The sequence below is a fragment of the Chiroxiphia lanceolata genome, chromosome 14 (genome assembly GCF_009829145.1).
Source record: "Chiroxiphia lanceolata isolate bChiLan1 chromosome 14, bChiLan1.pri, whole genome shotgun sequence".
Taxonomy (NCBI): Eukaryota; Metazoa; Chordata; class Aves; order Passeriformes; family Pipridae; genus Chiroxiphia; species Chiroxiphia lanceolata.
Window position 1 is genome coordinate 7,288,135 of NC_045650.1, and position 24,687 is coordinate 7,312,821.

Consider the following 24,687-nt stretch of genomic DNA (forward strand, 5'->3'; position numbering starts at 1 on the left):
GACAGTGACACTGAGATAAGCTCTGTTGCTCTGTATAGGTGACAAACTTTAATATCAGAGCATATAAAGATGAGTCTAATTTCAGTTTAACCATAAACAAAATATAAAATTTAAATGCAGACATAAACACTTTGTCTTTTTTTTATGAAGTCAAGTTTGTGGAGATTTCTAATGAGACTTTTCTAATGCATTCTATGGGCAGTTGACTAATCTTTAATATCTGTCACCTCACCCACCAAAAAGAAAAGTCCACAGTAATATGGACAGGCCCTTTTATGTGAGTGGGAAAGAACCACCTAAATATCCCCTCATCACCCTTCCCTCTGCCAGTGTGCTGGAAGACACACTGAGAGAGGCTATTTAAACTATCACTTAAGACAATGTAAACCAATATGTTTTATTAGCTGTTTCAAAGTGTGAAAAGCTCACTTAGATTCTGTTATCAGTGAACTGGTCTGTGTTTAAGGGCTGTAGCTCTCGCTTTGAAGTTACAACTCCTTAAATTGCCCCTCCTCAGTAGATGAGAACATACCTGTCTCCATCCCTTAACTTTTTAAGCAGGTGAGGAGCAGACCACAGCTGACAGTGGCATAGATACCTCAGTACACTTGATAGCATTTTTTCATCATGAAAGACTTTTTTGTCCACAGAGAAAACTAAAGTTTAATTTTGCATTATAGCCTCTTTCACTGAAAATGCAAATATGCGAAGAACTGTACAAGACCCAATGCACTGAAAGTGCCATTTAAATGACTGGTGTTTCTAAACCTGTGACACAACATTAGTAAATTAGTTTAATACTTCTAAATTTTTTTTTTCCACTTTCTAAATACATTGAATTATCCATTTCACGTAGTACAACTCTAGTGCCATGGTAGTAGGAGGGGGATGTGTCCATCCCCACTGGATTCTGTGACGCTGATATTCAATTGACTTTTTTGCCAAGTAACTAATTTTTTTCTTAATGTATCTTCTTCTGTGTGCTCATTCCTGCTTATATAAATAGTTTGTAAATTTGTCTAAGTGAATGTGACACAGAAGACTTAGAGGAAGGAGGCAGATGTCCTCTCAAGCTGTCATTTTGACAAGGTGATTTTCACCCAAAGGGGTGTTTTAACCTAACCCTCTTTCAGCTATTTCTCTAGCTGTGTCTTCAAGAATAACATTTTAACATATTGCTACAGCCTTTGAGGTCAGAGCAATAGGGTTCCTACATTTTCCAACCTTTTAGTGTGTAGTTCTGTAATAAGTTTTTTGGGGTTTTTTTGTTACCTGGCTGTTCAGTGACAACTTTTTTTTGAGGCCACTGGAGAATCCAGATTAGATTAGTTATAATTAAATGTTAGAATTAATATCATGTTCTTGATGTAACTGCAAAAAATTCAGTGTGGCCAGAATCAAGAATTGCTCTGAATAATAGCCAGTGATGAAGTAACCCCAGAGCTGCCACAATTTTGAAGACTGGTTTACTTAGTTTGGTGGTTTTGTGCTTTGTATAACTGAGATGCCACATAAATACTACATGTAAACTGATAAAAATCCTACTAAATATTCCAAAATATGTAAACATGAATGTAAAAATCTTGAAAGACTCTGTAAAAATTGTCAGCGTTAGGTGAGTTTTGCCAAGAGAAGTAAATTGTTACATTGTCATGGAGCTCTACTTACTTGAATTAATGTTTTTCAGAATAAATTTTAAACTATTCATATATATATATATATATAATATTGATTTAAAACTACCCCTTAAAATAATTTATCATGAGACTTGTTGCTTAATATTATAACTTCCATTTAAAAATTTTTTACTATTAATGCATATTTCCCATTATGTTGTGCCTGCACCTCTCTTCCTGTGAGCTGTGGTGTAGTCAAAACCAAAGCAAGACATTCTAGCACCTGTTGTTCTGCTGTGGGTGCTGCTCCCCCTCCTCAGGTGTAGCTATAGGGCTTGGGAATATTTGGTGTTCTTTTCAGTCTGTTTTTATTGACACACCTTTGCTATATTTCCCAGACTAATAAAGTATTTCTGTGTGCCAGGATTCCTGGTGAAGTACTGGAGGCATAGAAAGATTTAAGTGCCTTACCCACACTCCTTAAGTTTCACAGTTCAAATCATGAACTATTCTTTCTCATTGTGGGAGATGAATTCTGAGGAAAAGTCCTTTATGACTTCTGCCTGATTAAACATCTGCAAAATCCTTGCAGCATTGCTTCCCTGTGCATATCTGAACCACAGAGAGAAAAGAAGAACGGGGGAGAGCTTTCTGGGAGCTGAAAAGTGTCAAACAGCAATTCTGATGCAAATGTTATTTAATCAGAAACAGTTTTGCTCTTCATTATATCTGATTACTATGCCAATTAAAATCACCTTTTAACTACCAGTATTAGGATAAAAGATAGAATGAGCTTCCTCAGTCCCAATTAGTATTGAATTAATTGTTTTGAAGACATATTAACATTCTTTCCTAATGAGATGAAGATAATGGAAGTGAAGTTCTGTGCTAGTGGTTGATGGATATTCCTACTTTCCCTTTTCAAGTGCCCTTATATAAGAATTCATATGCTATTTTTTCAGACTGGTATGTTCTAGTATGAGCAGTAATTCTGCTGGGTTTCTTTCAAGTGTTGTTCCACTTGAACTGACTGGTGCAGGATATAATTCCAGAGATTACTTTTGCTACACTTTCCTAATGATTCTGTGTTTTTCTGGTTGGTTTGTCTTCCTTCCAAGTCCTTTAGAACAAACAGAAATCCATACTAAGTTTATTATGAGTTACATAACATTTTGCAAGTGTCTCAGCCTTGATCATTTGGATTTACATATTGGCTGGTGATTGCATGGGGTACCTGGTGTGGTAAAACCTGGGGCTTATGTACCTTTTAAAGATTATTAGTTTATCGTGCTGGATGTCAATGAGGCAAGTGTTAAATTTCCTTTGGGAAGTCATTGCTTTTCATATTGATGTCAGTGGTCTGTTTGAATATGCTGCACACTTCCTGAAAGTTAATGCTGACAGAAAACCTTGGGTAAAACTTGATTACAGGTATTGTGCCTTATCCTTAGGTCTCATATGGTTGTTTTTATTTCTTTTTTTTTTTTGAGCTGCACAATCTTTCCCTTCCCACATAGAGGCAATCTCTTCCCATTTGTTCCTCAGTAATCCATGTTGCAGCCTATTTTAAGTGTAGTGCAAGTCATCCTTGTGAGGGGCAGCAGCCTGTGCAGGATGAGGCCCCAGGGACGATGCGGAGGAGTTTCAATTAAGCCCATTCCTACCAAAGCAGACCTTGACCACCCTGATATTTTCTGAAAATGAAAAGGTGTGTGCATTTCAAAAATTGTTTTCAATAACCTACCAGTGCAACAAAGCAGGTTTTTTTTTCCTTTTATTAACTTCATGTAAACCTGAGATCAGGTTATCATAAACAATATGCTTAATTGGTCTGTAAGCAAGGATTTTACAAGCCGACGTGAGATAGAGGTTCACTTATCAGTCATCCTGTCCTAACTTCTTCTTCTTTAATTAAGAAGTAAATAAGAGTCATGAGACACCACTCTAGTGCAAACTGCCGAGGAAGACTGCTTCCTGGAGATATTTATTATGCATGCAAAATGAATTTAGCAAATGAATAAAATGCAAATAGATGAGGCGAACACAAAAACACGCTTTCTGGAAAGACACTGAAAGCTGACCTTTTTAAGTGAATATATTGCAATTAAAAATTCTGGTGCTGGTTATGAATAAAAAGTCCTGTTTAAAAGTTTCTACAGGACACACATTGGACTTTGAAAAGTGCTTAAAAGTTTAAAGCAAAACAAGGTGGTGCAAGGTGTGAATAGATTTGAAACCCTTTGGAGAAGCAGGCAGACAGTGTGTGTTCCTTAAAATGATATTTGACTGGACTCTTTCAGTAAGGGCACAAGTTTATGAAAAATATCTTGTAAAGTTCCTGTAAACTTTTGCTGAAATAGCTGTGCAATACTGACACTGTCTATTAACTTAGATTAGTTTGCAATTAGTATATCTGTAATAATGAGTAGATGATGTTTTGCAAGTGCATATGGAAAACACTAGAAAATAAAAGTGCACCAGCAAAATATGTGGGTATTCCTGTAGTAATCAGTGCAGACAATAAAAGGGGAGGGCAACAAAGCACTCCAGAAACAAGAGCATGTTGCCAGGGCCTTTCAGTGCTGTGAATCTGCACTGAGGAAACCAAATATCTAGGAGATGGATCGTGTTTTGGATGCATGGGCTGAGCTCTGTGGCTTCAAGTGAAGTGCCATTTCTGTAGTTCTAAGTCATTCAAGTAACTTAAAAAGCCCAAACTCTTTTAGTGTTTCCTTTTGCCATCAACAGTGCTACCCCAGTCTTTATATTTCATTTGAGAACAGTATTTATTGGGAATTTTTAATGTTCTAGTTTCCTCTAATCTCCTTTCTAGTGCAAACTGAAAAAGCAGTTTTCCTGAGAAACTCTACTAGAAGACCTTTTTTCTTATGTTTTTAGAGACGATAACGTGCTAAAGGCTGAGGTAAAGCTTTGTGCTATGGAGGTCACAAAAAAACTGGAATTGATCTCTCCAAGTTTCTAATTCTTCCAATCTATATCAGAAAGTTGTGGTTCTGAATCCCTTCTCTAGAGTACTGTTGAAAAAGGTTAAGGGCCTGTTTTTAGGACAATTTGATGCAATTGTTTAGAGGAGAGTAACTCCTATGATATTGAAGTCAACAGTTGGCCACTCCCACAGAAGCAAGCTCAAGAATTCTTACTGGATTAAACCAGAAGTTCAGTATTCCCATCTTTATGTAAAGTCTATGAGAGAGCTCTGATTCTATGAATATTTATCATCCATGGTTCAGGTTAGTCCCTAATCAGAGCATCAGCACATGTTTTCTAGTGTGAACTGTCAGTGCTGCTCCTTTAACTGCAGGAGTTGTTCTTAAAGCCTCACAGGCTACAAGTGACTGAACATATTCCCGTTTTCAACATGAACTTTTTGTAATAGTTGTTCTTAAAAAAATTAAGACCACTTGTCTCGGCTCAGCTGTAGCTTTTGTTGCTCCTCAGGTTAACAAAAGAATGACCTGTGCACTTTTTGTCAACTTCAATTTTAATTTTAATCATATGGGTTATAAATAGATCAGAACATTATTTTGAATTTAATATTAGGATGTGGGAGTGTTGGGGTCTCTTTTTGAGGTTTAGATGAGATTTGTCAGAAAGTGATAAAGGAATGTAATATTGACAAAAAAGGATTCTAAATCTAACTTAAGGGTCATATTTCATAAGGAACCAGCAGTGACAACCAAGGGAAATATTTTATCTTCACCTCCATGTTGAAATGGTTCTCTGTTTCAGGGAAACTCTTGAAACAGAAAATGGCTACAGAAGCAGGTGAAAGATTGTGTTTGCTCTGTGAAAAATAAGATAAAGTAAACATTCTTCATCATTTGCTGTTGTTTGTTTTCTCCCTTTAACAACACTGTCCTCATGGTTAATTTAGCAATGTACAGATTGTGCTAAAATAAATTGCCTACCTTTGCTGCAGAATCTTAGTTCTACATCTATGTCAGGTATAGTCATGATGCAGTCCAGGGGCAGGTTGTTGAAATAATTATTTTTAAAAATGAAATACTTTAATCCCTCTGCTGTGTTCCAGAGGCAGGTTAAATATATACTCTATATACTTATTCGTGTTGGGTAAAAGACTTAATGTGCTTATCTCTGGACTGTGGTAACTGCCTGGGTTGGTTTTATGTGAATTCTCATACAGTGGATACAAGTAATCACACCAGTCAGATGGTAATTCAGCCTTGTTTCTTTGGTCACCTCTTTATATTGGAGCTCTTGGTCATTCCCTGTTGAAGAGCTCCTGGCTTTCCCCTCAAGTTACACATATTCGTGGCATTATGTCAATTGATTTTATTCTTCCAAATCTTATGCATGTTCTGATCTTATCCTCCAAAATGTTAGTGTTTCCTATCTGTATGTTGTGATGGCCAATCCACTGATTAGGTTTTCAGAAAAAAGATCTGATAAGCTCTGTTGTTCCAGCTTCCTATTTGTAAACAACCCTTTGTTTTTACTTAGCCAGATATTTTACTAATGACCATCTTTTCACCTTGAACTAATAAATTAAACAGCCATTATATCAAATAATAGATGAGAGAAATTGTCTAGAAATTTTCTCCCAAATGAAGTGCAGGATATTGTGTTAACAGAAATTATAAACTGTAAATTTAGTCTAATATCTGTGACAGAGCTATACTGTCATCATCTTCTGTTCTGCTGTATTCAAAACTTGTTTGAAGCATCTTTCATGCTACTGACCAAAGACTATCATAGTGGTTTGTTTTCCAGCTGAGGTTTTGGTATTTTTCTTACAAACAAATTCTACATTTGCTGTTCTCAAATAGTAGCAGTAGGTATTTGGTCATTTCAATGGCCTGTTAATCTCTATAATTAAAAATAGAGATTTGCCATTTGCTTCCACATCAGCTGAGAGGACTTTATATAAGCTGATTTGTCATTACTCATCTGTGGTCATGTATCTATCTTGTCTTTGTTCCAAGGGGTTGTGCTGCTGACGTGCATTAACGTTGAAGTGAAAAGTTCAGCCAGTATCCATCTCTAGCAGTAGTCACTGTTCTGTTTGTAATCACTCCCCACCCTTTTACACATCCAAATCCTCAGTCTCTGATTTAATTTCCTGTGGTTTATCAGAGGTCTCCTTTTTGAAATCTGCACTCCAGTTCTAGAGCACTAATGTTTAGAGTCATATATAACACAAAACTCTGACCACAAATACTAAACACTTAATGAGACCAATTCATCTAAATTCTATTGTTATTTATAAAAGTCAAGTGTAAAATCCAGAGGATTGCCCTTATACACAGCAAATTTGTTTACAGGCTGACTGTATGACTGTTCCTCAGCATTCATAAGCAGATGGACCTTATGCCAATTTTTTCCATATACACTTTCACCTTAATGCACACTAAGTCCTATTTCTTTTTCCCTTCTTCTGTTCTGTTTCCTACAACTGGTCAAAAATTATGAAAAGCTGAGGTATCTTGATATTAAGATGCCCTGCTCATCTCAAATATGCTTTTATTTGTTCATTGCATCACATTTTTTTTTTCTTTGTCTATGCCTCAGCTTGCTTGGGGCTCTCCAGCAGTGTAAGAAGCAATAATATTGCTCTTTGGAAGAAGAAAAACTATTTTTGTCTTTATCATTAAAAGTGGCCAAAGTCTGTTGACTAACACTGGTCTAAATTATGGGACCTGCAAGAGGACAAGTATTTCTGTAATCTCCAAAAAAATCACCCATTTTCAAAACAGACTAAACCAAATCTGCAGTAGAATATTAGTGTAAAATCCAAATTAAAACAAATGGGACTTGTAGTTAACACGTCAATTAATGATTAAGAATTCTTTTGCCTTTTCAGCCCTGTTTAATACCTATAGTGAATCTGACTCTTTGCTAAGGCTAATCAAAGCAAATTGCCAATTTTTTTGCTTCTGTGCACACATATGCTCTCTCTTAATTGCTTGGGGCTTACTTGAAAAGACACAAGGAAGAAGAAAATTACTTGTTCCAGGTGAAACTCCTGTCCTTGTGTACAATGAAAGATATCTAAAAGAGGAATAATGATTATGTATTTTATTTCTGCTGACAGGAATGTTGGAAATAAGTTTTTTTCATTTTGAAACTTCTGGCAGTTTTTATCTTTATTTCTGGTTTGTGTCTACAAGTTGCTGCAGGTAGTATAAAAATAGGCAAATAGGAGATGGTAATATGCAAAGTACAGCAGAAAGAACTGTGGGGGAAAGACTGAAATTTCTGTTGAATTTTATTTATGAATTTTAATGAAGGCTCGCTGAAAATGCAGTTCTTTGTCCAGTTCCCATTTAATCATCTGACGACTTTGATTAAGATGCAGTGCTGTGATCAGACCTACCGTGAATTTTACTTTGAGAAGTTGAAAATCCCATCACTGTGTTCTACAGCTTCCTTAATACATGTGCCTTTATAATGTGTATTTTGGTATCCCAAAAATAGGGTGGGTTTTGGCAGTTGCAGTAATTAGCAGGTAGAGCAGCAGACTCAGCAAAAAAAGAAGTGGAAGACTGCATAAACATTCATGAAGTATTGAAGGATTTTTGTCTTTTTTAATAAACTGCCAACTCTTAACTTTTAATGAGGATCGAACAATATTGTTTTTCTACACATAAAATATTCTAACATATTAACTAGTTCTGTGCTGTGCAGTCACCTTCATTAAATGTTTCAGACCAACTTGATGTGTATTAGTTTGGACAAAGTGTATTCAAAGACCTTTGATTTTGAAAATAAATTTAATACAAGGACAACAGCTAATCAATGAATAAGCATGTGTAGGATAAGAAGCACAAAGCAAAATAATTATGTTGTACAGTTTAAACAAAATGTTGGCTTTGTATGTGAGTGTGAATTGAGAGAAGCTAATTTACTTATTTATTTTGCAGGAGCATAGTTGTTTAAGACTTTTAGATGGAATGTAATTAAAACTGGTATTTCAGAGTCTTTTGCTGGTTACTGCACTTGCACTGCTCCCTTTCATCTTACTCTGGGGAGAACTTTATGTATGTGTTCTATAGTATATAAAATGGTTTAAGTTACATTGATGTATAATTTAAATTCATCATGTAGTTATACTTATGATCATCATGTAGAAATTTGAACCAAGTACTGTTTTAGGATTGGCATGCTCTTTTATCAGCTCTGGATTTAGTCTAATAAGCCTAAATGTAATAGAGAACCAAGACAAAATAGCTTATTCATTAATAAGCTGCTTTTAAACTTGAACATTTGAGAGCTTGAATGTGCATTTAACCTCCTACACTTTGTGTGAGTCACAAGTTTTTTACCATAATGTAATTTTTTTGCATAAAGTAATGATCTTCCCACTCTGTGATGGGGAAATTTATATTAACTTGAAGTCTGAGAGATGTGAATAAAATGTCCACCTACCTGCTGAGTCTAGCCTATATTTTAGTTCTGGGTTATAACATAGATACAAGAACAGAAAGAGGCCTTCATCAATAGTTTTGTAACATTGCAGTTCTTTGACCTCTATTTCTCATGCTGCTGAATGCTGCTATCAACTGTTATTAACAGATTGAAATGCAAAGGAATTTTAAGGCTGAAATATATAAAAAGTAATTTTTCTACTCAGATTTCTGTAATGCACCATAAAGTCCAGCAATTTAAAGGCTGCAGGTTGGCTTGGCTATGAAGAAAAGCAGAAGAAAAAATTTAGCAGAAGTAAAATTCAACTTTTAAGAAATTTTACACTGCATGATTCTCCCCTCTTTGTTCTTGAATATTACTTGAACGTCATCCATGGTTTGAGGTTAGATGTGTAGTATATGGCACACATTGTATAGGTAACTTTTTTTCCAAGGATTTAGTGAATCATGAGGTTGGGAGGCAGCATATAAAATATTCACTGTGCTACGATATTGAACTTCCTGCCAGTCAGCGTCATCAGATTTTCCATGTGCATTGATTAAATCAAAAAGAGATGACCTGTTTCCACTTCAGGAAAGTCTTAAAATATTTTAGCAGTGAAGCAGCAGTCATTCACCAGCAGCTGTCTATCTACAAGCTGAAGATGTCATCAATAATGCAGAAGATAACATCTCCAAGTTGAAAGAACAGTAGGATTGGCATCAATTTTGCTTAATAGAGCATCATACACCAACTAGACAGTGATACCTGAAGCACTGACAGCATCCATTACCTTAAAGTGTGTATGTCTCTTACTTGGAAGCATTATGTAAACTTGACAACATTTCTGCTTTTTTTTTTCTTTCTCAAGTGTCTGGTTTCAGTTGCACTGAGATTAATATGATTTTTCTGCTCTTCTCAGAGGGTGATGAGACAGGAGTGATGGACAGTCTGTTGGAGGCCTTGCAGTCAGGAGCAGCATTCAGAGATCGCAGGAAACGAACCCCAAGACCACAAGGTAAGAGGATGCTTTCTGTAAACTCTTACTTATAAACCAAGTGGGCTAAAGTTGCTTTGCAAAGGTTTACCAACAGTTTTCACTGAAACCCACGGGGCTGCTGTTGGGCATTGAGCTACTGTGAAAACTCAGCGTGCCCTTTGTGATCGTGGATTGTTAACTTGTAGCTCTGTCTTCAGGCTCTAAGGTATGACAAGCACTCCTGTTGTGATTGAAATGGTATTTAAATATTACTGCCCAGAGTATGTTTGTCTTAATTTTTCAAACCGTAAGTATAATTAATTTATCATAGGTGGTGCCATGAAAAATATCAGCTCCTTCATGAATTCTTAAAAATTCGGGTGTTTAGCTGACCATCATTTTCAAGCACTGGTCTTAGATATGTTCTGGTTTGGTAGGAAGTTACAGTATTTTTAGTCTTAGAAGTAAAATTACATTAAGATAACTTCACTTTCTTGTGGAGGACAATTGTATTGTACTGAATTTAGTCTTGTTTACTGAGCAATTGCTTCTTCCTGCAAAGTTGATTTTGAGAAAATTTGAGAGGAAGTTAAACAATGGCAGAATTTCCTCTGTTCACTTCTCTGCTTATGATGTGCCAGTGGCACACAGTTTGTGAAATGCATTTAGTCTACATTTACTTTTCACCAAAGCTCATGGTAGCTTTGCAATTTTTCTTTTAAAATATGTCTTACAGTAAAAAAAATACAGTCTTAAAAATCTACATTTGAAGTTATTTGGCATAAAATCAAAAGCTTGTGTTGGATATGTGTTTCCAAAGGTTTGGCAAAAGGGAGTTATCTTATAAATAAGCTGTGTTTATCCATCTAATCCTGAGTGAGCTGAGGTTAGATTCCTGTTGGCTGATGATTTTCTGGTTTTTTTAGAGGAACAGAAGAGTAAAGGCAAATTCTACTACCCTCTTTAGCTAGCCAAGAGAGTGAATAATTATTTTTAATTTGCCATATGCATGATCTTATGAAAAAAAAAATTAAAAAAAAGCTACTTAATTTGTTTGTACTAAGAAGTGAATTCTGCTACAGTTCCAATATCATTCTTAATTCAGAGCTTGTTTCTGCTCTCAGATCAGACGTGAAACAACTCCTCGATCAAAATATGGTTTTTTCCATATCTTGAGAAATATCATTGTGAGAGATGGTTTATCTGTGCTGGGACATGAGGAGAGATTTGTCACCAAGTGGTGAAAAAGAAAAGCTTCCCAGGGACCAGAGGAGATTGTACAAAATCTGCTGCAGCTGAGAAAACCAAGAAGATAATTGAACCTGAGTCCAAAACCAGTGACTCCTGCAAGGATAGGGGACAGAGCTAATTAAAAATCCCTTTCATTGCCCTTCTGGTTTATGTAGTTACTTTGACTTCTGTGTTTGAAATTTCATTGATATTCAGCTCTGGCCACCCGTGAGTCTCCTATACTGAAGAAGACCATTATGTAAAATTTTCGAGAGTAGCTTAAAATTTAGCAAAGAGGCAATAAATGTGAGTCCTAGTCAAGTATCTGATTTAAACTGTTATGTAAATCTTCTCGTGTGCTTTAGGCACATGCATGACATCTAATCAGTAACTTGTTTACACACCAGAGGATGTTTGAAAATGTGGCTTTTCTTCACATTTCTAAGCAGTGAACTATAGCATTAAACAGCAGGGACCATTTTTACAGATTTCCACATCTCTCCTTCCAAAATGGAAGGATCAATGACAGTTTCCTCATTGTGCCATCAGTAGAGTCTGAATATTCAGCAGTTTCATCCAGTGAGATTTTAGTAAATAGTTCACTCCAAGCCTCCTTAGGTTCAACAGAAGGAAGAAAAAGCAAATAAAAGCTATGGAAAGAAGAGGCTGGGGGATTTCTGGGCTTGCTGGGTCACATGGTTGCAAATGGTATGGTACTGTCTATAAGTAGTGCCCAATGTAGGAGTTTTCTGTAAGTTGAGAGCTTTCTGCACTCCCTCTGTGGTCAGCCTGAATTCAGAGCACACATGAGGGGGAAAATAAGAGAAAAGAAAGGTGCTGCTGTTTCCAAAGTTACACTTGTCCAGTAAAGTTTTGAGCTTTAACTTGTCTTGATTTGACCATCATGGTCTGAGAAGAAAAATTGTTGTTTTCTGCCTGTTTGGACACTGATCTAATTTTTCTGTGTCAGCTGTGGCTGGTAGTTTAGTTATGATCAAAACCAACTCTGCTTGCTTACTTTGGAAGTTTTGTTAATTACCTGGTAACAGGTGGCCCCCACAGAAAGACAAAAAACCCCAAACAAACCAACCCAAAAACCCTAAAAAAAAACCCCTCTCAAACAAGAAAATTACCCCCAAAAATGAAAATTTGGCTTTTGTTGTGTTTTCTTCCAGTGTTGTCACAAAGTAGATTTCAAGGAGCAAACTGTAGTATCACTCCTAGTGGCATTTTTGATCAGTTTAGGTCAAAACCCATGACCCTCAAGAAAACCCCCCTGTGCAATGGCAGATGTTCCCTGCTAGCTTTAGGTGAGTGGGTTGGACCTAGGAGGGATTAATTAATTTGAATAACAGAGCTCCAAGTACTGTAGACTGACAACTAGTCCAGAAGAGTGTCATTCTACCAGACACCTGCTCAATTAGCCTGTTTTACAGAGGTCACTGCTGGACCTCGTAGAATATATTTGTACCATGTCTTTAAAATGTTTAAAGATTGAGAGACTGACCGGGTGAGAGGCGGAGACAGGGTGTGGTGCTCTGTTCATGTGGAGTGGCCACACTGCACAGGGGGGACTACTCCATGTTGCAGTTTTCCTGCTGGGTAAAAAAAAAATAAATGGTTTGTTGGGAAAAATAAATCTCCTTTGAAATATGTTTAGCTGCATTATGTTTGTTTGCTAAACCTGTAAATGAAAAACTGCACCTTAACAAGTTGCATTACAACCATGGACTTTTCCAGTAAAAGTTGTTTTGTTATCAGGTCATGGAAGTAAAAATAAAAAAATTCCCGTCCCCGCCCCCTAGTTTTTCATTTCATTGTGCTCCTGTGCATTCTTTCTCATGTAGATTTTTCAGTGTGCTAAAAGTTTGTGTGGTTTCTCTCTCCTAAGTTTATTCCTGTATCTTTATTGTTTCTAGCTACTGGATTTTAAGTAGAGAGATTGTCCTCTCAGTAGACTGCTTTGCTTATAGAGGCTCTACAATAATAATTAGAAATAAATTTCTAAAAGTGTTTCCTTCTCTTCCAAAAATATACTTGGGTTTTGCAAGTTTGCCAATATTGGCATAATAAAGAACAGTATTAGGTGGCATTTATCACAGGGTATCTCTTTAAAATGTGCATCCAGCATTACTGTTGCACAATTATCCCTGCCCTTTTTTCTGGCCTTGGGATATGAAATTATTAAAAGAAGACCAATTCAGGAATATTTTCTCTCTAAATTAGTTTAAACAAATTTCTGCATGGAGCTAACTATTCTGTTAGGGTTCTTTCTGTTAAACTTCTAAGTTTTTTGCCATGGAATTTAATTTCTTTAAGAAATGTTAATAACTAGTGCCCTCTCCCATATATCCAAACTATCACAACCACAGTGACACCATGTGCAATGATTTCTGCAGGTTTTCACTACTGGGAATGCTTTTAAAAAGTAGGTACATATTACAGTGAAGTTCATCAGAATTCTAATAAAAAGGTTATATTTTTATAGACAGAGCTATTGTTAAAATGAAGGCTGACTTTCTCATCTACCTTGCTAAACTAATTTTACCTTTGCATTGGTTATATTAAATAAAATCTTTAGAGTTAGTTAGGTTTCTAAGTGAACAATCCTTGTTTTCTAAACCACATTCAAATAAAAATGTTCAAAGAGTATCTGCTTTACTGAAAGCATTGTGAGTCATTTTGTGACAGTTGTGTAAATAAGCTGATTTTTCACACTACCTCTGTGAATTGATGAGAATATTATCAGTGTTAAAATGCAAAAATGTGGTAGGTGCACTTGATTTGTGCTCAGTTAAAATGGTGTGTGAGTGACCTTGTTTGCTGTCTTTCAGATTAACAGTGTCATCACCTTTAGCATTAAGTATCTGTTATGAAGTTGGAAATATCCATAATGGACTATAAAAATGCTAGACTCAAGTTTAAAAATCAGTATGTATGTTAAAGTGTTTCTTCCTCTTTTCAAATATTTTTGCTTTGAGAAACTGAGTATTTAAAAGCATGTTTGCTACTTCAGTTGTGTAGTGAAGGAGTTTTGCTTACAGTCAAGTATTGTGGACTAATGAGACTTACACATGTGATCCAAGTGCTTCAGAATTACCACATCTCTAATAGGAAGAGCTAAACAAGGATCACCAATAATAAACTTACTCATTTTGCCATCACAGCATTATTGTGAGTTTTAAGTTTGCTTTTATTTCTAAATATAAATATGGGTACCATTCAAATCAAGTCTCAGCAAATTACCTTGGTCCAGAGAGCTCCATAAACAGTCCCAAAGCTATTTAAAAATAGGTATTTGTGGTATAATCTATTTTTACTGTGTATGCATTTTGGCTTATGGCTTTTGTAATTAAAGGAGTAGTGTTAGATAATATATTTTTGGTAGCTCAGCATGAAAAAAAGAGCTGTAGAATGTGGAGGGTTTGCTTGACACTGGAAGGTGTCTCTCCCCATGACAGGGGGGTTGGAACTAGATGATTTTTAAGGTCTCTTTCGACCCAAACCATTCTCTGATTCTATGACATTCCAGAGGAATTCCACTTACAAGCAGGATGAAGGAGAAGTGGTAAAAAAGGGACTAAAATAGACTTTAGCCTCCAGCCTGCTTAGATTGGATTCTGCAGGTTTTTAGATGGACAACACCTTTGAGCATGCAAGGAATGAAGAGGCTCTGGAAACACCTCATGAGCCAATAACAGAATGAACATAAAGACAGAAATTCAAGAATTCCATGCATTTGCATAATTGCTTTCACCTCTATTGGTCTGTTACCCTTCTCTGAAGCAAGTGCTGAAGATTGACTAGTTGTCTTTAAAATTGATTTTCTGAACTTGGTATGCTGGAGATTGTTCACATGTTGACACAAAGCATGTAAACTGTTTATGAGTGTTTACTAAACAAGACAGATAAGTGAGATTGAGAACTCTGGACTTTGTATATATTGCTGCTGCTTTGTCTGACAAATTCTAAGTTTTTATTTGCAATTTAATTTTTTTTCCAAGACTTCCCAAGAATTTTACTTGACTAAATGAAAATATGCCATTAAATGGCAAAGCCATATGCACATTCTGGAAAAAAAAAAAAGTTACTGATACGTAAATATAACTATCTACCTCTGAGTTTGTCATAAGCTAAAGAGAGTTATGTACCCCTTGCTTTTATTAGTTCAAGTGCTTTAAAATGCATTTCAGCATTTCAGTGTAGTATGAAATGTTTTCCTTGTAAGTTCTTCCAGAATAGTGTTATGTAAAACTGTACACTGAAAGTATCGGAACATTTTTCAAGTTTTAGCATTTTAAAAAATTAACACTGGTGGTACTTTGCTCATCAAATTGTCCTAATGTCCAAAAATAGAAGGTTCCAAATTTTGTGCACATTTTGTGCACGTTGTCCATTAATGATGATAAGAATTACATGGAAGTGCTGAGGATTGTTCTGCAGCCTCATGGCATTTGGAAGGTACATCGTGTAACGTCTGACCATGTACCAGCCAGGTGCAGGACTGTGCCAGGTGCTTCAGACCTTGAAACTGTGTTATATTTATTTATTTAGAGTTGGTTGTGTTTCATCACAGGACCCTGCAGGTACCCAGGGCAACTGTAGAGGTCATACAGATTATATATTATGGAGTTTCTTTTTTTGAGATGAGTTGACTTGGCACAGTTTCTTCTGAACCTACTGAAATGCCTTAGAATTCCAAAAGCCTTTTTGAATATCCTATGCCGTGAAATGGAGTTTTAGAAATAAAACCAAGGTTTTCTGAGAATCAGGGAATTCTTCATCAGCCTCTGGAAAAGAGTAATCCAGGAGGAGGCTGCCAAGGGCACCTGGTAGAATTTCGTATGAGTTGGAAGTCACCTACCATTCTGAATTTATTTATTTTTTAATTCACACTGAATCTGAAAACTGTTCTATTTTAATGAGGTATGTCCTGCTAGATGGTAAGGCCTACCTTTCCAGAGACTGATAGCTGAGTTTGGGCTACATCTTTATGCAGTAGCTGAAGTTAGAGAAACTTCTTTTGCACACAGAGAAAGGATATTCATGCATTAATTTACCAACTACGTGAGTAGTAATGAACGATATGCAAGGCTAACTTAATTTGCATTTGGCCATTTGAATTTTCTTTGTCAGTGCTGACACTGTTATCATGCAATTATTGAGAAACACTTCTATTGGAAAAATTTTCTCCCACAGTACTGTTTACTGAGGTAAAGCACATTGGCTTTAATATTTTAATATATATACATAATGAATGGAAAGAAAAGAGATGAAAATCACTGTTGCAGTGTATGACTTGGCAGAGGATTAATTTAGCTGACATTGGGTCCAAATGGTTATTTTGTAGATAGGGAGGCTTTCTCTTCCATCATGTTCTGGGCACACAGTGTAGAATTGACAGTCCTCTGACCTCAGCACGGAGAGACCATCCCAGGGTTCTTGTGAAGGGTTGTCATCTGAACTGTAAGAACTTAATTAGTTTCCTTCCTGCAAAGACAATATTTATCCTCTGGGTTATGATGTAACAGAGCAAATCATGAAAATTCTAATTTTCTTGTTGCATTAGCAGGAGAAAATAAGATTCTCTGTTCAACACACCCAAAGTAATAGTGTTTAGTTACAAAGTACTGATATCATCTTAGCAGTAGATGCATATTAATGGTCAGGCAGTTATGTGCCTGTAATTTCATGTGTTGGTGAGAAGCCAGAATCTCAGTTGGTGTAAATTGCATTAACTCATTTTACTTTCCTGATGTTTTTAGTTTAATAATCTGTGACAGGATAAATTAAAGATCTAAGACAGGTAGAGGCCAGCACTCCCTGTTGGAGAAAGTGGCTGAAAAGATTTCTAAGAGTAAAAGAAAAGCTCCGCAATGAGAAATTAATTAAGCAGTGTAACCTGCTAACCTTACTTTTTATATTTTTATTTTTAATACTCCCCTCTCTATTTACTTTTACATTTTAAGTTCATGATTCTAAAAAAAAACCAACTTAAAGTCAAGGTGACTTGCAGGTGCTTTACCGTCTTTGTCTTAAACACTTTCTCCAGCAACTTGTTTGTGACTTTTACAGTTCTTTATCTAAAGTGGTTTTGCCCTGAAATTAGTCTTATTTTTCTGCTGCAGTTGGGTCTCAATGTTTTAAACTTCTTGCCTGGGGGCAGGTTTGTTAACAGCAACCTAATGGATTCCTGCCCCACTCCTCCATGTTTTATTTTGCAGTTGAACAAGAGGGAAAATTGATGGTATTAGTCTGTACTTATTGTGTTGTCTTTCTGCAAATCTGAAAGCTCTGTACAGAAGTGGGCACTGCTCCCCCTTCCACCCTTTAACAGCTGAGAAAACCAGTGCCACAGTTCTGCCCTCTTTCAGAACCAGCAATGATGCTGAAAAGGCAATCTGGCTCTGGCAGTATTTTTTATTTTACAGCTGTAATAAATTCAGTGGTTCAGTTTCACTTTGTGGCTGGCCCAAACCTTTATTTGACTCCAGAGGGTCTGTTCTTCATGCCCCAAGCTGTACATAAGTCCAGACAGCATAAGTGCAGGCAGGAGTGTGTGAGCAACCAGCCAGGCTGAGGCCAGGCAGTGACCAGTGAGTTTGCTGAACACTCTTCAGATCTGGCTGAGGCACAGCTGATCCCAACCCACTGGGAATCTTTGGGGACTCTGAAACACTCCACTAACTGTGTTGGCTTCTGAGTGACCTGCAGTGTAGGAAAAGCAAGTCCATCTCTCTGCAAAAGACCCAATAGAAATTTATTTCATTTTCTTTTCTGAAGGAGTAAAAAAAAAAAAAGCATTCAGTGGTGTCCTGTTTAATTTCTCTTCTAGGAATCCTGAAGTTTGCTCGTAAGTTTTCTCAGGGCTTAGCGTGAAATGATGCATTATAATTACAGTGGGACTAGAAAAATGTCTCTACAGAATTCCTAGTTTAATGCATTTTGTATACAGAAATACCTGGAAAGAGAAAAGTTGGAACAGTCAAACCAGATAGAAGTGTGTTGTTCTCAGCTCTCCAGGGTAACATTCAAACTATGACTCATGTTGAGGGACAGATTTTTAACTAGGACAAAGGGTAATGGTTTGAAACTAAAAGAGGGTGGATTTAGGATTATAAACACTTGTCTGTCAATATTTTATTCCATTCACTAACTCCTATAATTCTCATTTAGCTTATTTTTTACAGAAGAATGTTTCTAGACAAACATGAGTAATTTCTGATGGAAGTACACTATAAGTTTTACACTGGTCAAATTTCAATATTCCTATTAAGATTTTCATGCAAAAGAGCAATTTCTAATGTATTTTTAGCCTAGTGTGGTGAATGATTGCAAATACAAGATCAAAGAATACAAAGATCATCATCATTAAGTCGATGATGAGCAACAGAAAATATTATGAAACATAAAAATTCCCTGTGAAAAGTAGAATAGTTTATCTGAGGATGCAAACTAGCCTTAATTAGAGTTATAGATAAGATTTTATATGATCTGTGTTATTTTTTTCTATGCTTAAACTTCTGCTGTTATTATGATGTTCATTAGAGGCATGCTACCCGAAGTGGAAAATGTTACCAATTTTGTGGTATAGATTTTGTAATATCAGCTCGTCCTGTATTCGATTGCTTTTATGCTTGTAGGAATTTTGGAGGAGATATTTTTAGGAAGGTATTTTGTGTATTGGCAGGTTGTTGGCTGGCTTTACACTATGATTTTTTGCGTCTTTCTACAAAGGATCTCTGGCCACTTATTCATAATATATTGGGCTTAAAAGACTGCAGGTCTGACTTTGCATGGCAATGCACTTTGTCAGGTTACATTTCCCACTGTTGTGCTGCAGGCAAGTTTCAATTTCAGGAACCATAGTGAGACCTGGTCAATCATCATTTTAAACACAATTTCATGTTGGTATCTCCATTACATTGCTGAAACTGCAGCACAGGTGGTTCATCTAATTATTGCACCTTATTGCCTCAATGTAATGTAGCTGAGCTGTTACATTTGTAATGTACGTAGTTCCAAAATTGCTCTCACATCCTAAAAGCTATCCATGCTGGTTAATTATAGGACATTTGTATTACTAGATTGCTTCAGTTTGAATGCTATTATATTTTAAAGAGTACTACAATTGGGGTGAAGTTATTTTTCATGATGACTGAAAGCAGATGTGAGATATTGATCATCTACGTTAATAATAATTCTAATAGTCATCAATTTTGAGTAACAAATTTCAAATCCTAGAATTACCCTTATTCTGTAAAAACAAGACAGGGACCTTGAAAGAGTTATTTTTATTTAGCTGTCTTCAAAACATGCTGCAGAAGCTAACCTTTGATAGGATTTGTTGTGTTTGTCTCAGTGGATCTCTGCACTTTGCACACTTGATTTCTTTCTTTGAGGAAAAACTGACATCGTCTATAAGATTTTGTGACAACATTACAACTGATATATCTATCAGTGTGTGCATTAGCTCATCCTCTTTTACCCTCTCATGGAAGTATATAACATCATAATATTGTTATTTAAAACCCATGTACATACTCTACAGTGTCTTCCAGATGGATGTCTAAATATAACAGTTACTGGGGTTCTTCATTAGATCCACATTATATTCACTTTTCATTTTCTCTGCAATTTCTGTGTTTTTTCTTCCATTTTTTGTTGCATTAGGTGTTTCTTCTCTTGTTGAAGAGGATTCTACTTAAGTAATTTTAAGTTGGGTATATAAAATTGTACAACAGTGTCTATGTGCTTGTAATTCCATGGATATATTACTCGAGTGGAATGTCAGCCTTCCTGCATTTTTTTCCTACAAATTTAAGTTACAAATTAAAATGGACATATCAGGCTGAAATAGGGAACATGTTCAGTTATTGTGAGCATGATTTTTTTTTTTTTTCATTTTAAAGGGAACAGATTTCTAAAATAACAGAAAAAAACCCCTGTATGTTATTGGCAGCATTCCTGCAGGAGTTAATCTCCCTCAGGTGTTTACAGGGAGGTTTTTTTGGAGGCCTTGGAACTACAGGGAGATCATTGGCTTACAAGACAATGCCCAAGGTAAAACTTCAAGCTCCCCACTTACCGGGGACATGTGAAGGCTCCTGGGCACGCAGTTGCCTGGGTCAGTGGTGGGAGCTGTCAGTCACACTGAGCTGACAGGAGAATGGATTGGCCTTGTTTGTTTCCTTGGCAAAAGAGAGAGGGAGAAATAATTGAGGGGTTACAGCATTTTTTTGTACTATGATCAAATTATATTGTCAGCTTCTGTAGCTTTAAGTTCTGTCAGAATTACGGGCAAAATAGGATTGGTTGGAGGATTCTAAAGGGCTTTATGACTTCTTAGAGCATAATTTGTGTTTGAGAACTAACCAAATTTCATCATTACTGGGGGCTGATTAAAATCCAGCAAGATGTTGGATCAACAATTTGGAAATTAATGAATTATTTCCTTACAAAAAAACCAAACCAAAACAAACCTAGATCTGATGATTCACTCCTGAAAAAATATTTTATCACTTGTCAGACATTCCAAATATGCTTTACAATTTTTTTACTTCTAAAATCTGTTCATTACAAAATGAATTTGACAAAAACATATTTTTAAGTCTTCTTTATTAGAGTGAAAACCTAAAAGGGAGATTTACTTGAAGTTTCATCTTTTCTCCTAATGAATAACCACTCTGAAGGAAGCTAAAATTATGTTTATGGAGTCTTTTCAATATTTATTTACTGTTGAAATAATATGAAGACTATTACTGAGGAATATACATCTCAAAAAAAGATATCTCTTCACTGAAGGCAATAATGATTTTGTTTTAAAGCAGTAGCAACTTATTACCTAAGTGAACAGAGTATGAATTATTTCTGAGTTGTGCTTAAACTTCTTTGGAAAATCTTTTAAAATGTGTTGTTAAAGAATTGGAAAGTTTTGTAGCACTGAGGGGAGAAAATTTAGGAGCATGTATGAGCTTTTAAAAAGCTGTTTTAGCAGTTTTCTGGAATTGCATTTGTGCTAAATCTCTTATTGTTAGAAAAGTAGTTGGAAGGACGAAACATTCAAAGACAAAGCAATGGAACATAAAACCTGGAGAGAAATTCTTTTTCGTTGTATGGAGATGCAGTCCAAGGTCTGCAAAAACTTCTGTAATTCCAACTACACAGAGTAAAATGGAGGATAAAATCATATTGTGAGAGAGAAAAGCCATGGTGCCCAACCCAGGGCAGGTCTGGGTGAGCCTGGAGGGAGGGACTGATGGGAGTGCAGAGCTGCCTCATGCACAGACACAGATTTGCTGGTGAAAATATCCTGAACAGCTTCAATCCACTGTGGTCTATTGGGTTTTCTGTTTGTCTTCCGGAATAGCATAAATGATGTGGGTTTTTGCTTTGCTGGCATATCACAGGAACATTTAATGATCAGACAGCTTTCTGAAATTGTCTGTACAACTCCTTCGCACTGAAGCTTCACGTAATATCAAGATTGTTTTTGAATTATCGCTGATGGTTTTCTGGATACAGGTCATTACTTGCCATCCTTTGTAGGTTTTGTTCTCCTGTGGAACTTCAGCAATAACAATCAGTAATTTCCTGTGGTTGTTTCAGACTTGCTTTGACTGCATACCTGCAGTATTATTTTCTTTCAGGATGAATACAATAAGCTGTCATAAATAAAAGTAAGACTTAACATTAAACCAATTATTATAGGGCAGGGGAGATGACTAACAGAACATAAAGCACCTTGTGTTTCTTACTAAGCAATTGCTCTTGTTCTATTTGAAACCTCTTAGAGCACCACATTTTTTATATTGACTTCCAGACAATTCTTCTCTTTCTTGTAGTCCAACTAGTGCCTGATTTTGGAGTGTGTTCTGCCCTCCATGTCAGTAGTGGCATCATCAAGATGCAAGAGGATTCTTAAAAGGATTCTTAAAAGGATCACTAAAAATGTCAATCCAAGAGAAAGGTTTCTGCAAAACAGTGATAATAAGGCAGTGTTACGCTGAGAATTACATATACAGAAGTGTATCCCTGTAAAAGTATCCATGGATTTTAGTGGCAAATTGGCTTCTTTAAATAAGTTGACCATAATTTTAGATTGCTGAGGACTTTTAAAAAAGTTACTTATAAGTGAACCTATCAAGGATATTAGGTAGAGTACATTTGGAAAATACTGTTGGAACAGTTTGTGCTTTCTAGCGTAAAAGACTTTTGTAGGGCTTTGGAGTTGGAATGTGACATGGCTTGTTTTAATTGAAAGTATGAGCTTTCCTTAAAATGTGGGGGAGGTCTTGTTGGTTTTGTTTGATTGATTGTTTGTTTTTAACATGGATTAAGGAGGAATACAGTAGAATGAATATCAAAAAGCAGAATTAGAAACTTCTGATTAGACTTCTTCAGAAGTCACAACTATACAACATTTTTAGACAGGTCTTTTAAATTTAGACCGCAACACGCTACCAGGTTCTTGTGTATAGCTTCACTGATATTCCAAGGAATGCTAGGAATCCAGATGCAACTGAGAAAAAGGTCTGCTTCTGCTTCAGGGATGTTTTTCATGTTCCATTATTCTAGTTATAAAATATGAAGATGTATTCCTTTGTAAAACAAGAATAGAAGCCATCTGAATACAAGAAAGAAAGAAATTGCAGCTCCAGCTATTAATAAGTTACATTTAATACAGAAACAAGAACCACATGCAGGAATGTTTAGGATTGAACTCAATTGTTTGATTACAAAAGTGACAAATAGGGGCGGAATCTGAACAGAAGTTCTGTTTCAAAAAAAAAAGCTAATCTTTTATCTACAAATCAAATTAACAGCTGGTGTTCTGTTTGGATTGTATCAGAAATAGAAATGCAGAGAGTGCTCTGGTTTATCTTGCTAAAAATTGGCTCAGGAATGTGGTTGTATTGATGTAGGTGGTAAAGTGATGTGAACTCAGAAACAGAGACATTAGGACTGGGTACTTGAGAGACAAGTGAGTGTTGTCAAGCAAGTGCCTCATTATCTGTTAAGGATGGGTATGTGTGTGCAAATCATGATCCTTTGTGCTCGAGTGACCCTCACACTCCCAACCACAATTCACATTTAGAGTTGTTGTGGGTAATAGGAGAAATATTTTCCATAGATCGGTTTTGTTTTTCGATGCATATTCTTTCTCCTCCTGTGAGCTTTCAAAACAAACAAATATTGATCAATAAGGAGCAGGTACAGAGCTCTTAAACTGGACAAATAGTCTCCCATCATATATTTTGTTTCAAGTACCTTTTTGAAGCTATTTGACCAAACAGCTCCACCTCTGCTGTATTTTTTTCCTCTTCTTTTCTCAGAGCTTGTTTCCTAAGTCAGTGCAAAGAAAGGAGAATGTTCCAAGAAGTCCAAGGCAGAGTTGTATCCACAGCTCTCCAAACACTGAAGATTTCTTCTTCTTCTTTAACATCCTTGCATTTATTGTGTATAGTCTGTTCCAACAAGAAACTTCCACACCACTGCAAACTGAAAGATAAACATGTTTTTGTTTCTTTAAAATTATTTTTTGTTTTCCAGTAGTCTTTCTGTGATTCTGATTTTAGATGTTTTGGGATTTTTTAACCAGATTTATCTTATAGATATGAATATCTTTGTAATGTACTTATCTTCAAGTGAAATTCGTGTTCCCCTATATTTTTTTCATTAATTTAAAATGTGATATAAAATACAAAAGTACTGGAAAATAAGATGTGCATAAGACTGTGTAGCCTTTTAATTTCCACTTGCAACTCTAGCAGAGTAAGCACTTTTTTTTGTACATATATATATTTTTTGGTTATTTTTTAAAATGAGTTTTTTAGAAGAGGTTTTATCTGGAAAAATTAGCATTAAGAGGTTGCATTTTCTAATTTTTCAGGGTTTTTTTTTTTAAGAAGAGATCTCTCATAATAGCTTTTTACTATCAGTATTTCAAGTTAAGTGTAAGTACTATAGGCTCTGGATTTAGTCTTTTGAAAACTATTCAATACGAATTTACTGTAATGATGGGCTAATTAGTTAAAGTTCACTGAGTTTAGCTAAACATGCAGTGTTTGATTTAGAGAGATAAATCTGTGGTCTGTCAACCTTTTCAGACATAATCCTACTTCCAACATTATCTGACAGGTAGTCAGCCCATCAGGCCCGAGGATGTGCTCGGGAGCAGCTCATCTCTTCACTCTTGACTAGTTATTTATCTTATGAAGCATAATTCACAACTGGCATATGGGAAGTGGGGAGGGCCAAAGGAAATGTTTCAAACCCTCCTTTCCTTCTCTCATGCAGCATGAAATGGTTTGTGGATGTGGCTGTAACTCACATTTCTGTGTTTCGGGTTTTTCATTTCCCTGGCAAAACACACCCAAGCATAATATCTTTTGGTTACTGTAAACTGTCTCTTGGGCCTGTATATCCTGAAATATGTATATTTAGGAATGCTCTGTTATAAATAATATTCTGCAA

General features: G+C 36.0%; 1 protein-coding gene across 5 annotated transcripts in view; it reads left to right on the forward strand.

Moving 5' to 3' along the window:
• DIAPH2 (diaphanous related formin 2) overlaps positions 1 to 24,687 on the forward strand; it is a 199,365-nt gene that overhangs the window by 131,256 nt on the left and 43,422 nt on the right. For 4 of the 5 annotated variants that reach the window (XM_032701648.1, XM_032701649.1, XM_032701650.1 and 1 more), the window contains one exon: positions 9,925 to 10,020. In XM_032701648.1, coding sequence (XP_032557539.1) covers positions 9,925 to 10,020 — 96 coding nt within the window. Of the gene's footprint in view, positions 1 to 9,924; positions 10,021 to 11,105; positions 11,400 to 24,687 lie in introns of those variants that run through there. The other variant, XM_032701651.1, reaches the window with a different exon arrangement.